The following is a 14647-nucleotide window of genomic DNA, read 5'->3' as shown; positions in this document are numbered from 1 at the left end:
ACTTTAACTCACAGATGCGTCACACCACCCCCTTGGTCATTTCCATTGCCCTTCTCTGAACTGTTCCTGAACTGTGTCCAACTCCACAATATCCTTTTTGAGGTGAAGTGACTGGAATTGTACGCAGTATTGCAAATGCAGTCACACTATAGATTAGGATTGCCATGTTTCAAAAAGTGAATATCCAGACACAAAAGTTGTTGAGCTTATTTTAATGAAATTCACCAAAATCTACACTACCAGCATGGCTATGTCTGGGAGATTCTGGACGTATGGCAACCCTGCTATAGATTTGTATAACTGCATTATGGTATCAGTATAATTCCTTTCCATTCCTTTCCCTAGCATGGAATTCATTTTTTTCCACAGCAGCAGCACAGCTTTACTGGTACAAAGAAATAATTGCACCAGCTTTAGTAAATCTGCTTACTTTGATGAATATCTTGTGGATTAATATTACTGTACTTAGAATCATAGAGTTGGAAGAGACCACAAGGGCCATCCAGTCCAACCCCCTGCCAAGCAGGAAACACCATCAAAGCATTCCTGACAGGTGGCTGTCAAGCCTCCGCTTTGTTGTTGTTGTTTAGTCGTTTAGTCGTGTCCGACTCTTCGTGACCCCATGGACCATAGCACGCCAGGCACTCCTGACTTGCACTCATGTTCGTAGCTTCGAGAACACTGTCCAACCATCTTGTCCTCTGTCGTCCCCTTCTCCTAGTGCCCTCAATCTTTCCCAACATCAGGGTCTTTTCCAAGGATTCTTCTCTTCTCATGAGGTGGCCAAAGTATTGGAGCCTCAGCTTCAGGATCTGTCCTTCCAGGGAGCACTCAGGACTGATTTTCTTAAGAATGGATAGGTTTGTTCTTCTTGCAGTCCATGGAGTCTCCTCCAGCACCATAATTCAAAAGCATCAATTCTTCGGCGATCAGCCTTCTTTATGGTCCAGCTCTCACTTCCATACATCACTACTGGGAAAACCATAGCTTTAACTATACGGACCTTTGTCGGCAAGGTGATGTCTCTGCTTTTTAAGATGCTGTCTAGGTTTGTCATTGCTTTTCTCCCAAGAAGCAGGCGTCTTTTAATTTCGTGACTGCTGTCACCATCTGCAGTGATCAAGGAGCCCAAGAAAGTAAAATCTCTCACTGCCTCCATTTCTTCCCCTTCTATTTGCCAGGAGGTGATGGGACCAGTGGCCATGATCTTGGTTTTTTTGATGTTGAGCTTCAGACCATATTTTGCGCTCTCCTCTTTCACCCTCATTAAAAGGTTCTTTAATTCTTCCTCGCTTTCTGCCATCAAGGTTGTGTCATCTGCATATCTGAGGTTGTTGATATTTCTTCCGGCAATCTTAATTCCGGCTTGGGATTCATCTAGTCCAGCCTTTCGCATGATGAATTTTTAAGCCTCCGCTTAAAGACCTCCAAAGAAGGAGACTCCACCACACTCCTTGGCAGCAAATTCCACTGTCGAACAGCTCTTCCTAATGTTTAGGTGGAATCTTCTTTCTTGCAGCTTGAATCCATTGCTCCATGTCCGCTTCTCTGGAGCAGCAGAAAACAACCTTTCACCCTCTTCTATATGACATCCTTTTATATATTTGAACCTGGCTATCATATCACCCCTTAACCTTCTCTTCTCCAGGCTAAACATACCCAGCTCCCTAAGCCGTTCCTCATAAGGCATCGTTTCCAGGCCTTTGACCATTTTGGTTGCCCTCCTCTGGACACGTTCCAGCTCGTCAGTATCCTTCTTGAACTGTGGTGCCCAGAACTGGACACAGTATTCCAGGTAAGGTCTGACCAGAGCGGAATACTTCCCTTGATCTAGATGCTATACTCCTATTGATGCAGCCCAGAATTGCATTGGCTTTTTTAGCTGCTGCATCACACTGTTGACTCATGTCAAGCCTGTGGTCTACCAAGACTCCTAGATCCTTTTCACATGCACTGCTCTCAAGCCAGGTGTCCTCCATCCTGTACTTGTGCCTTTCATTTTTTTTTTTTGCCCAAGTGTAGTACTTTACATTTCTCCCTGTAAAAATTCATCTTGTTTGCTTTGGCCCAGTTGTCTAATCTGTTAAGGTCATTTTGAAGTGTGATCCTGTCCTCTGGGGTATTAGCCACCCCTCCCAATTTGGTGTCGTCTGCAACCTTGCTCAGGATGCCCTCAAGCCCATCATCCAAGTCATTGATAAAGATGTTGATTAAGACTGGGCCCAAGACAGAACCCTGTGGCACCCCACTAGTCACTTCTCTCCAGGATGAAGAGGAGCCATTGATGAGCACCCTTTGGGTTCAGCCAGTCAGCCAGTTACAAATCCACTGGATGGTAGCATTGTCTACCCCGCATTTTACCAGCTTCTTTACAAGAATATGGGGCACCTTGTCAAAGGCCTTGCTGAAATCAAGATAGGCTATATCCACAGCATTCCCTTCATCTACCAGGCTTGTGATTCTGTCAAAAAATGAGATCAGATTAGTCTGACATGACCTATTTTTCAGAAACCCATGCTGACTTTTAGTGATCACAGCGTTCCTTCTTCAGAGAGTTTGCATTAAGCACACAACAGCTATAATTATATTTATTTATAAATATTAAAGGCAGAGCTTCACAAACTAGGATTCACTGGAAATATAGGTCATCACTCTGGAAAATGTTTGATTTTTGCATTTTAAATTTATTTATTATTTATTTTGCATTTTAATTTTTTAACATTTTGCATTTTAATTTTTTAAAAAATAAAAATTAATTACATTTTTAAAGTAGTATCATGCTGATATAAATTGATTTAGAAGCAACACAAGCAGCTCTTTGGCTTGAAATGCCACTTGTGTAACAAACTGAATGTTTCTTATACATGATAAAGCTTTCTTCAGCCATCTCACCCCTTGCTTTTTCCTGCAAGACCAATTGCAGTCGTTAACAGTCATTAACAGTCGTCAACAGGTTTACCACTCCTATCAGCCAATCACCTATTCCCACCACCCTTCTGAGTAATACCCCTCCCCACCCTCTGACTATAAGGGTCTGGTGACTTCTGTTTCAGTGTATCTGAAGAAGTGTGCATGCACACGAAAGCTCATACCTATGACAAACTAAGGTGCTACTGGAAGGAATTTTTTTATTTTTTGTTTTGACTACGTCAGACCAACACGGCTACCTACCTGAAACTGAATGTTGGAATCTCATGACCTCACAGCAATTGTTAGCCAAGGTGAGCATTAGCTCATCTGTGATATCATTCTGTATCCATTCCAACATTCAGTTTGTTACACTTCACAATAGTGGAGTAAGTCAGTTCTTTGTAGGAATGTATTTTCTGTGCAGAGCAGAAGTACGATCAAAGAAGGTTGAAATGAACATTGGAGTGCAACTATTGGTATTGTCTCTTCTGTCTTGCAGCTGCTTTTGTGAGTTTGGTTCTTAACCATTACATTTTTGTTACTGCCATCATTACCTAATTAACTTGTAGACTTAATTCTTATTTTATGTGGCCTATTTATCCTGAGTATCCTTGTCAGTGACCAGATAGTTAAGCACAGGCATAGGCAAACTCAGCCCTCTAGGTGTTTCGAGACTACAATTCCCTGACCACTGGTCCTGTTAGCTAAGGATGATGGGAGCTGTAGTCCCAAGACATCTGGAGGGCTGAGTTTGCCTATGCCTGGTGAAGCAGATCACTGCACAAATAATGTGCCTCCAACTTTGTATCCAGTCAGGATACAAACAGCAATCTAGATTGCTGACTATGAAATAACACAACTTTTGAATTTCTTTCCAGTTCTATATACTTAGCCACCTTGGAATTAACCCAGGCACCCCCAAACTTCGGCCCTCCAGATGTTTTGGACTACAATTCCCATCTTCCCTGAACATTGGTCCTGCTAGGGATCATGGGAGTTGTAGGCCAAAACATCTGGAGGGTCGCAGTTTGGGGATGCCTGAATTAACCATTCTGGAAATACTATTTACAAAGGAAGAAGTAAAGAAGAATTAAGAATCTCAGGAAAAACAAAGCACCAAGTCCAAATTCCCCTCTAAATTTCTAAAGTCTTTGTTGAACAACTGGCTATCCTCTTCAAAACTATGTTAAATGGGTCACACTACACTTGAAATTTCGTAAAGACCAGATCTGAGGCAGTAATTGCAGTAACATCAAACGCAGGTAAATATCAAACAAATCAAGCTTTTTCTGTCTAATTTCTCCTTCTTAATCAAGACTACTCATGAAATAGGGCTGCATTGCATAAATGAGCTGAGGTTCTGAGTACTTTGTGTTAATCTTTTTTCATTACCTTTGGGGATGGGGGATAGAACACAACAGCAATTACTATGTGTCATAAGAATAAATAATAATAATAACAATATATTATTATTATTATTATTATTATTATTATTATTATTATTATTATTGGCCAAGTACATTTTCCAACATACTTGGAATTTGTTTCGGCTACATTGCAATGTAAACATACACACACTGTTCCACTCACAATACAAATAAGCAAAGAAACCCACCCATAATTGACCTCCCCTTCAGCTACACGTCTACAAATTTAACAATTTAATGGCACAAGGGAAAAAGCTGTTCCTGCATTCTTTAAACCAGGCAGCAGGGGATCTCTGATGCATAGGCCTTATTATGCCTGTCACAGTTCCCAATTTGGCCCACAAGGCCATTTCCCCTGAAAAATGCCCACCGGCTCCATGCCTGAAGTCATATGTGACATCAAGTGTGGGCAAGTGGAAATGAGCCTTTAATATGCTCTCAACAATTCTTTGGCAAGGAGTGGCTCACTATCAGCACCTGTTGGCTGGCCTACCAGTGCTTTAAAGACAAACCTGAAGGACATGATCTTCCCAGACAGGGATGGGGAATGTTTAAGCCTTCACATTTTGTTTGACCACAGTTTCCATCAGGCCCAGCAAGCATGGGGTGATTTGAGCTGAAATTCTGCAACATCTGGAAGGCCACATGCTCTCCCTCCCTGTTCTAGGAAATATCCGTGTGGGTGATATGTGCTAGACCTTTCTATAGAAAGAGTGGGTAGAAGTCCACACCAGATTTTGTCATGGCCAGACATTGTCATTACAGTGGTACCTCGGTTTATGAACTTAATCAGTTCTGGAAGTCCGTTCTTAAATTGAAACGGTTCTTAAACCGAGGCGCACTTTCCCTAATGAGGCCTCCTGTCGCTGGTGCCCTTCCACTGTTCGGCTTCCGTTTCTAAACCGAGGTAAAGTTTTGAAGAGTTCGTAAACTGAATAGTTCGTAAACAGGGCTGTTCTTAAACTGAGGTACTACTGTACCCCCAAATGGAGGCTTATATCCCTCTTTTACAATCCAGTACAAAGCAGCCAGACAAGCGAGGTCACAAATTTGAACTGGGCCGTTCTCAGCTGAAACATAGGCAACTAGAATATTATCAGACAGGTGATCCTTTTGAAAATTTCCTACCTCTGTTACATAAATATCAGCGCCAGGGCCGTCTCAAGCATGTCGGGCACCCTGGCACCGTAGTGCGGAGATTGCTCCGGCGCCCCCGCCGTTTCTTGCCACGGCTGGTGGGCTTCCGCGCGGCGCCCCACGCCACCCAGCCGGCCCTGATCAGCGCCTTAATAATTACAAGTTGCATTTGATTTCCACAGGTTGAGAAGGAAAATGGAAAACATGCCATGATGGCAAAGACAAGCACCTTGTCTTCCAACGATACTGATGCACCCAATGAAATTTCAGACTTCAACTACGTGCTGGCTGCAATATCTGTTCTCATCTGCCTCGTTGGATTAATAGCTAATGCAATTGTCTTGTGCCTTTACTGCTGCAAAATCAACAAAACAAAGTTAGGCCCATATTTTTTGAGTGTGACCTTTGCAAACCTTATTATAATCTTGTGCAACCTTGAAACGGCTGTTTTTCTTGCAGGAAAGGAAGCCTCTTTAGTGGTTCAACATCTAATGGACATACTTCATATATTTGCATATGACACAAATTTATACGTCATAACACTTCTCACTGCTGACAGATTCCTCATCGTCTATTTCCCAGTCTGGTGGCAACTTCACCGGAGCGAGCATTTCACGGTAATAATGTGTGTGATTTTGTGGTTCGTTTCTGGCCTAGAGGCAATGGTGGAATATTTTTCCTGCTCTGGAGCAAACACTATTTGGGCTTATAACACCTGTAGAACTGCAACCCTGCTGGCACGCATCACTGAGGTCATTATTTTTTCCTCTGGCATTTTCTGTCTCACTTTTGCCATTTGGATCAGAATGCAAAAGCCTCGAGCAAGACTTGACATCACCATTGTGGCCATAGCAATTCTTTTTCTTTTGCTTACTGCCCCAGTTAGATTTGTTAATATTATTATACTTTGGATAAGTTCAATTGATTATATTATGTTCACTAGCATTAGTCTGTTACTGGATTCTTGCGCCAGCAGCAGCATTCCTTTTGTATTCCTCATTGTTGGAAGCTGGAAGAGGCAGAAAGCCTTTGAACCCTTCTGTATGTTTCTTGAGAGGGCTTTAAAGGAGACTGAAGACACATCAGAGTCAACACCAGCGGACCAGGAGCAGGCATGACAATATCCTTGGCTTCAGAAGTAAAAAAATTTTAAAAATAAAATAACATGTATATGTTTTATGGAGAAAAAAACGACGTTCCTTCCAAGTTTCAGAATAATTTTATTTCAAATACTTTAAGGTTGTTCTTTACATTGATTCTAATACACCCACCTACCGTAGGTGTGGCACTAGGGTCTCTCTCTCCTTTGTGTGGCTACCTAGCCGGAGGCAGCAGGTGGGCTGAAAGTAGAGGACTATAGTCAAAACTAGACAGCAGAGGTGACAGGTGTCAGGGCAGGTGCCAGGAGCAGGACAGCAACAACTCAGATGGTTAACTCTCTTCCAAGAAACAAAAAAGCTCCGGAGGCCAAGCCTTGGGACTATAGCAACTCTTCCCAATAATTCTGCCCCAACGAGGCAGTTGCATGTCCTAAAAGTCTCCACCTTCCCCAGGTCCTTCCCATGCAATCTGAGACTCCAATGCCTTGTTTGTCTTTGTTCCACCCTCTTCATATCTCTTCTGGTTCTTGGTGACTCAGGAGGAGGCAAGCTGGTCACGGAAGGAGGGGGAGACCCCCTGGCTTCTTCAGTAATCTGCCTCTTGCCCTCCCTTCCTCTCCAGCCTTCACTTCCGCCTCTGATTCTGGATTGCTCTCTGACGTAAGACCCTTCCTGCTCACTAAACCATGTTATCTCTTCATTTTCTGACACCTCCTCCTCCTCCCAGTCTTCTACCTCTGACCACTCTTCCTCATCCCACAACAAATCCCTTGGATCAGAGTGTTCTTCCCTTTGGGTTCCCCAATTGGTGCCTCCCACTGCTCCTCTGCATCTGGCCTGTCCATGACAACAGATTAGTGGGGGCAGAAGTGGCTGAGCCACCAAAAACTGAGTGTGACCTTTCTCAATGCGGTCATTCAGTACGTCCACATACCTCATAATAGATGCAGCAGTGTTGTGGGCCATCCGCCTCCTTCTTTAGATCTGACATGGGGTTGATTCAGACTTGATGTAGTGGAGGGCTCCTGGCAGGTGGGAGGCCAAAAGGGCCTACTCACCAGCAAGAAGTTTGAATCCAAGCCTGCCGCCCAATTGGCGAATGGTGAGCCGGTTTAGGGACAGGTGCTCATGCAGTGGGGGACGGGACCCAACTGAACAGCAAGCTTCACTTGGGTCTGCTCCTCACATGAGGCCCGCCTCTTCCTTTGCACATAGTTCCTTGTCAGATCTTGCTGCAAATGGAGCTGTGTGGGCCAGTGTAAGAGGCCAAAGACAACAGAATGCCAGAAGAGGCTGAAGATCAGCGAGAAACATCTGAGGAGTGGGGCGAGCAAGTGGCAGCAACCAGCAGCTCCAAGCTAGCTTACCACAAATTCAAATTCACACCCAGATTTCAGAGTGCCTTCCAGTCGCCAGTTGAGGTTTGCATGTGGATTTGTGTTGGCTCGTGAGGGAATCCCAGTGGGCACTATTTTGTGTTGGTCCACGTGTGCCATCCATCGCCATGTGATTTGGTGAGGAGCTCTAATACAAGCACTATTGTGCTTCAAATGAACTGACCGGTCATGTGATGCATTTTCCTGGAACGAGCTTGGTTAGTTTTTTTTCAGCATTGCTCAAGTAGCCATCTAGGAGCCTGGGTTTATAACACCCCTTTTTTTCCTGAGCTTATCATTTTTTCTGTGTTGAGCAAGTAGCCCTCCGGCAGCCTTGGTTTATAACCCTACCACCACCTTTTTCTGTTTCGGCAGAGACTGGATAGCAGGGTGATTGGTTTGTTCACAGCATAACGCAGGCTACCATAACTAAGATAAAAATATTTATGGGGGGCAATCAAAGGTGTTCACCTCGTAGGCTTGCCATGGCTGTTCTGATATCAGGATAAGAGTTTGCATTGGTGAATACAGATCTAGGGAATGGTGCTTGTTGGATTCTTGCTCAGTTGCTGTGGGGTGTTTAATCATTCTAAGCAAATTTAGTTTGTTGCCATCAAATTTTGAGCAGCGCAGTGTTTTAGCAACACGTTTGCAATGACAAAAAGTTCTGAAGAGTTATAATTGATTCATCGGGCTACTGCAATTTCCTCTAGCTTCAACAGGTATTGGGACTGGGTGGAGTACAAGAATTGCGGCTGTTGATTGGTGTTTGATGCAAATGATTTTTGTGGTCATCCGGTTTCCCCCAATGAATTTTTGTTTGTTTTGCTGCAGTACTTGGTTCTCTCCCTTGAATGAATTGGAAATTTGATTGCTAGTTGTTTTCCCCTCCCCTGCTTGCTCAGTTGCTTGTGTTCAAATGAATTCAACAGTTGATCCTTTGTGCAGCTAGATCTATCACTTCCCTCATTTATCCCCAAATTGTTAATTGTTAATTTTTAAATTTAGTTTCCTCTTCAACTAGTTTCTCTCATACTCCTTAATTAAAATGGATTACAAGTCGGTTTGAGTTTCGGACTGATTATTTCATTAACTTAGAGCGGAATTAATGTCCAAGTGGGACTTAACAGGTAACTAACTATATTCTAGTCAACTCATAGTGTTGTTGTTGTTTAGTCGTTTAGTCGTGTCCGACTCTTCGTGACCCCATGGACCATAGCACGCCAGGCACTCCTGTCTTCCACTGCCTCCCGCAGTTTGGTCAAACTCATGTTCGTAGCTTCGAGAACACTGTCCAACCATCTCGTCCTCTGTCATCCCCTTCTCCTAGTGCCCTCCATCTTTCCCAACATCAAGGTCTTTTCCAAGGATTCTTCTCTTCTCATGAGATGGCCAAAGTATTGGAGCCTCAGCTTCACAATCTGTCCTTCCAGTGAGCACCCAGGGCTGATTTCCTTAAGAATGGATAGGTTTGATCTTCTTGCAGTCCATGGGACTCTCAAGAGTCTCCTCCAGCACCACAACTCAAAAGCATCAATTCTTCGGCGATCAGCCTTCTTGATGGTCCAGCTCTCACTTCCATACATCACTACTGGGAAAACCATAGCTTTAACTATACGGACCTTTGTAGGCAAGGTGATATCTCTGCTTTTTAAGATGCTGTCTAGGTTTGTCATTGCTTTTCTCCCCAGAAGCAGGCGTCTTTTAATTTCGTGACTGCTGTCACCATCTGCAGTGATCAAGGAGCCCAAGAAAGTAAAATCTCTCACTGCCTCCATTTCTTCCCCTTCTATTTGCCAGGAGGTGATGGGGCCAGTGGCCATGATCTTGGTTTTTTTGATGTTGAGCTTCAGGCCATATTTTGCGCTCTCCTCTTTCACCCTCATTAAAAGGTTCTTTAATTCCTCCTCACTTTCTGCCATCAAGGTTGTGTCATTTGCATATCTGAGGTTGTTGATATTTCTTCCGGCAATCTTAATTCCGGCTTGGGATTCATCTAGTCCAGCCTTTCACATGATGAATTCTGCATATAAGTTAAATAAGCAGGGAGACAATATACAACCTTGTCGTACTCCTTTCCCAATTTTGAACCAATCAGTTGTTCCATATCCAGTTCTAACTGTAGCTTCTTGTCCCACATAGAGATTTCTCAGGAGACAGATGAGGTGATCAGGCACTCCCATTTCTTTAAGAACTTGCCATAGTTTGCTGTGGTCGACACAGTCAAAGGCTTTGGCATAGTCAATGAAGCAGAAGTAGACTTTTTTCTGGAACTCTCTAGCTTTCTCCATAATCCAGCGCATGTTTGCTATTTGGTCTCTGGTTCCTCTGCCCCTTCGAAATCCAGCTTGCACTTCTGGGAGTTCTCGGTCCACATACTGCCTAAGCCTGCCTTGTAGAATTTTAAGCATAACCTTGCTAGCATGTGAAATGAGCGCAATTGTGCGGTAGTTGGAGCATTCTTTGGCACTGCCCTTCTTTGGAATTGGGATGTAGACTGATCTTCTCCAATCCTCTGGCCATTGCTGAGTTTTCCAAACTTGCTGGCATATTGGGGGTAGCACCTTAACAGCATCATCTTTTAAAATTTTAAATAGTTCAGCTGGAATATCATCACTTCCACTGGCCTTGTTATTAGCAATGCTTTCTAAGGCCCATTTGACTTCACTCTCCAAGATGTCTGGCTCAAGGTCAGCAACCACACTACCTGAGGTGTACGAGACCTCCATATCTTTCTGGTATAGTTCCTCTGTGTATTCTTGCCACCTCTTCTTGATGTCTTCTGCCTCTGTTAGGTCCTTACCACTTTTGTCCTTTATTATGGTAATCTTTGTACGAAATGTTCCTTTCATATCTCCAATTTTCTTGAACAGATCTCTGGTTTTCCCCATTCTATTGTTTTCCTCTATTTCTTTGCATTGCTCATTTAAGAAGACCCTCTTGTCTCTCCTTGCTATTTTTTGGAAATCTGCATTCAGTTTCCTGTATCTTTCCCTATCTCCCTTGCATTTTGCTTGCCTCCTCTCCTCCGCTATTTGTAAGACCTCGTTGGACAGCCATTTTGCTTTCTTGCATTTCCTTTTCCTTGGGATGGTTTTCGTTGCTGCCTCCTGTATAATGTTACGAGCCTCCATCCATAGTTCTTCAGGCATTCTGTCCACCAATTCTAATTCCTTAAACCTGTTCCTCACTTCCACTGTGTATTCATAAGGGATTTGATTTAGATTGTATCTTACTGGCCCAGTGGTTTTTCCTACTTTCTTCAGTTTAAGCTGGAATTTTGCTATAAGAAGCTGATGATCTGAGTTACAGTCAGCTCCAGGTCTTGTTTTTGCTGACCGTATAGAGCTTCTCCATCTTTGGCTGCAGAGAATATAATCAATCTGATTTCGATGCTGTCCATTTGGTGATATCCATGTGTAGAGTCGTCTCTTGTGTTGTTGGAAAAGAGTGTTTGTGATGACCAGCTTGTTCTCTTGACAGAACTCTATTAGCCTTTGCCCTGCTTCATTTTGAACTCCAAGGCCAAACTTGCCAGTTGTTCCTTTTATCTCTTGATTCCCTACTTTGGCATTCCAATCCCCTGTAATGAGAAGAACATCCTTCTTTGGTGTCATTTCCAGAAGGTGTTGTAGGTCTTCATAGAATTGGTCAATTTCACTTTCTTCAGCACCGGTAGTTGGTGCATAAACTTGGATTACTGTGATGTTAAAAGGTCTGCCTTGGATTCGTATCGAGATCATTCTGTCATTTTTGAGATTGCATCCCATTACAGCTTTTGCCACTCTTTTGTTGACTATGAGGGCCACTCCATTTCTACTACGGGATTCTTGCCCACAGTAGTAGATATGATAGTCACCCGAACTGAATTCACCCATTCCCTTCCATATTAGTTCACTGATGCCCAGGATGTCAATATTTATTCTTGCCATCTCATTTTTCACCACATCCAGCTTACCATTATTCATGGTTCTTACATTCCAGGTTCCTATGCAATATTTTTCTTTACAGCATCGGACTTTCCTTTCGCTTCCAGGCATATCCGCAACTGAGCGACCTTTCGGCTTTGGCCCAGCCGCTTCATCAGCTCTGAATCTACTTGTACTTGTCCTCCGCTCTTCCTCAGTAGCATGTTGGATGCCTTCCGACCTGAGGGGCTCATCTTCCAGCGTCATAACTTTTATATGCCTGTTGTCTTTGTCCATAGAGTTTTCTTGGCAGGGATACTGGAGTGGCTTGCCAATTCCTTCTCCAGGTGGATCACGTTTGGTCAAAACATAACTTCTCTAAGTTATTTAAGCCCCTTCGCCACGACAAGGCAGTGATCCATGAAGGGGACTCATAGTGTACATAAAGCGATTTAGTGAGTTTTAGCTAACTGCTCCCATGTCACATAATGGGATATGCAGGGTGCAGCCAAAAACAAGAGTGTCAGCTCTGCATCAGCTGCTGGCAATAACCAAGACTTGGCTGCTAGGTCGGTCCAAGCTTTCGAACAAATCATGCAGCAACTTCAAAACCAAATTCCAGCTCCACACCTCAACGCAGCCAGAAGGCTAGGTCTGGTTTAGGGAAGCACTTCAAAGAACACTTGTCTGATTCAAGTAGCTCTGATGAGAGAAAACCACAACCTGAAGAGCAGAAGCGCTCAGCCAAGAAGCTCCGTAAGAGGAAGCCATCTAAAAACTGCAAGAAACGTCAGGACTCAGATGCTGACAAAGCGATAGGCATATCTAGTTCCACCTCATATGACAGTGAAAGCTCTTTGGAGAGCTACCGTGTAGAAGCCAAGGACGTCCCAGGTTTACAAGACTGGAGATGGAGGAAGTGAACAAAGTCACACAGGAAGCAGTTTGGATCAGTTACGGAGAAACAGGGGGACGATTTCGTTGACCTCTTCACTTTGCTTCCACCAGAGGACCAGCAGGATAAGGGTGAGATATGTAAAACTAACAGCAATAAAAATAGCTGAAGGTCCTCAAATTGAGCGTACCTTCTCTAATTGGATAGAGTGGGTTTCGGCCAAGGTTGAGGAGGCGGCTACCTTGGTGTAAGATGTGAAATTCCGTTAATACGGCTTGAAACAACTCTCATGCCAGATGGGGCGTTATGAATTCAAACACACGGCTGCAGGTTGCGGGTCCAAACATAGATAAGAAGCATGAGGGAACAAAACCCACAATATTCCAACAGAAGCGGGATTCTTTCAGGCACATCTGTTGGGAATTCAATCAGGGCACCTGTCGAAGAGCTCACTTTCAATTTACACTTGAGTGTCATACATGCCTCAGGCCACACCCATACATCACATGTATTCGGATACAGAAGCCATTTTGTGGCTCCAGGGGTTTCAGCTTCTCCACCATGTGAAAAGGCTACACTGTTTTGGTTTCTTTGAATAAAGAGTTAACTTCACTGACACCAGTAGGTTCTTTTTTCTGTCCTGAAGATGAAGACAGGGACACTTGCCAACCTCCAGTCTGCAGAGACCTCACCTGCCTGCACCAGCATTCGCAGACTGGCTGGAGCCGATGGGAGTTGTAATCCAAAACATATGGAGGGCACCTGATTGGTGAAGGCCATTCTTAATTTATTTTGGCACACTAATTGGTATCGGCTCCTCTGTCTGATCAGGAGTAGTCTTGCTAGGAGGTGAGGATACACTGCAGCAGTTTTCTTGCAAGAGACACTTGTAAAATGTGATGAGAAGGGACACTGTACAGTCGTACCTCGGAAGTCGAACAGAATCTGTTCCAGAAGTCCGTTCAACTTCCAAAACATTCTACTTCCAAAGTGCAGCTTCTGATTGGCTGCAGACAACTCCTGCAGCCAATCGGAAGCTGCAGAAGCCCTGCTGAACGTTCAAAAACGAACACTCACTTCCGGTTTTCGATCGCTCAGGAGGCAAAATGTTTTTTGGTTTTTTAAAATGTTATTTTTATTTTAAAATTTCTTGGTTTACAAAAGTATGAGCAGTGTCTCTCTTTTCTTTTCTTTTCTAAGAAACATTTTTACAGATCAGTTTCATTTGAGAGTTACATTAGGAAGAAAAGGGGGAAAGACGTGGGGGGGGAAGAGGTGAGTGGGGGTGGGGTGGGGGTGATGTTTCTATTTTACTTAATATATGTGTGGGGTTTTGTGTCAGCATCGCTTGTGCAGGTTCTCTGCTATTTGCTTGTGTTCCTTTGGTGGTGAGAGCGGTTGGGGTTGACCTAGGGTGTGGTTGTTTTTTTGTGATTGGCTGTGGTGAGCTTTGTTTTCATGTGTGAGTGGGGTGGGTGGGTGCTTTGGATCAGGTTAGCCATATTGATTTGTATGTTGTTGGTGGATTTTTGCCGTTGTATTGTTGGGCTGTGTATGTGATAAAGGGGAGCCATACTGGGGTGAAGGCGTCTTCTTCTATTTGTCCCCGAACGTTTTGACTCCCAAGGCGTTCAGGAGCCGAGGTACGACTGCACTGTAACAAAATTAACTTGGTTCATTGCTGGAAATAGCAAAGATTGTCTTGAAATGAGCAAGCTAACCTCTTGAGGATTAAAAGCAGATGACGACCCCTAGCCAAAGCTTCAAAGTGGAGGACTAAAGGCTGAGCCACTTGTCACTGAGGTCAATCAGCAAGGATGCAAGTGAGCAGGAATTTTTTTTTAGAATGCCATGGCTTTAAAGCTAAAGATGACTGATTTAGGGTGGTAGAAAC

General features: G+C 43.8%; 1 protein-coding gene across 1 annotated transcript; it reads left to right on the top strand.

The window, feature by feature from the left end:
* Positions 1 to 5670: 5670 nt before the first annotated feature.
* LOC148686289 (mas-related G protein-coupled receptor member A8-like) lies at positions 5671 to 6597 on the top strand. The gene has a single exon (XM_088667448.1). The coding sequence runs from the start codon at positions 5684 to 5686 to the stop codon at positions 6590 to 6592; it is 909 nt and encodes a 302-aa protein (XP_088523574.1). The 5' UTR covers positions 5671 to 5683; the 3' UTR covers positions 6593 to 6597.
* Positions 6598 to 14647: the final 8050 nt, after the last annotated feature.

This window comes from Zootoca vivipara, chromosome 3 (genome assembly GCF_965207765.1).
Source record: "Zootoca vivipara chromosome 3, rZooViv2.hap1.1, whole genome shotgun sequence".
NCBI lineage: Eukaryota > Metazoa > Chordata > Lepidosauria > Squamata > Lacertidae > Zootoca > Zootoca vivipara.
This window is presented reverse-complemented; position numbering and strand designations above follow the sequence as displayed.

Excerpts from the sequence above, each read along its gene's own strand:
- LOC148686289 (XM_088667448.1), top strand. The coding sequence starts at position 5,684 with ATGATGGCAAAGACAAGCACCTTGTCTTCCAACGATACTGATGCACCC.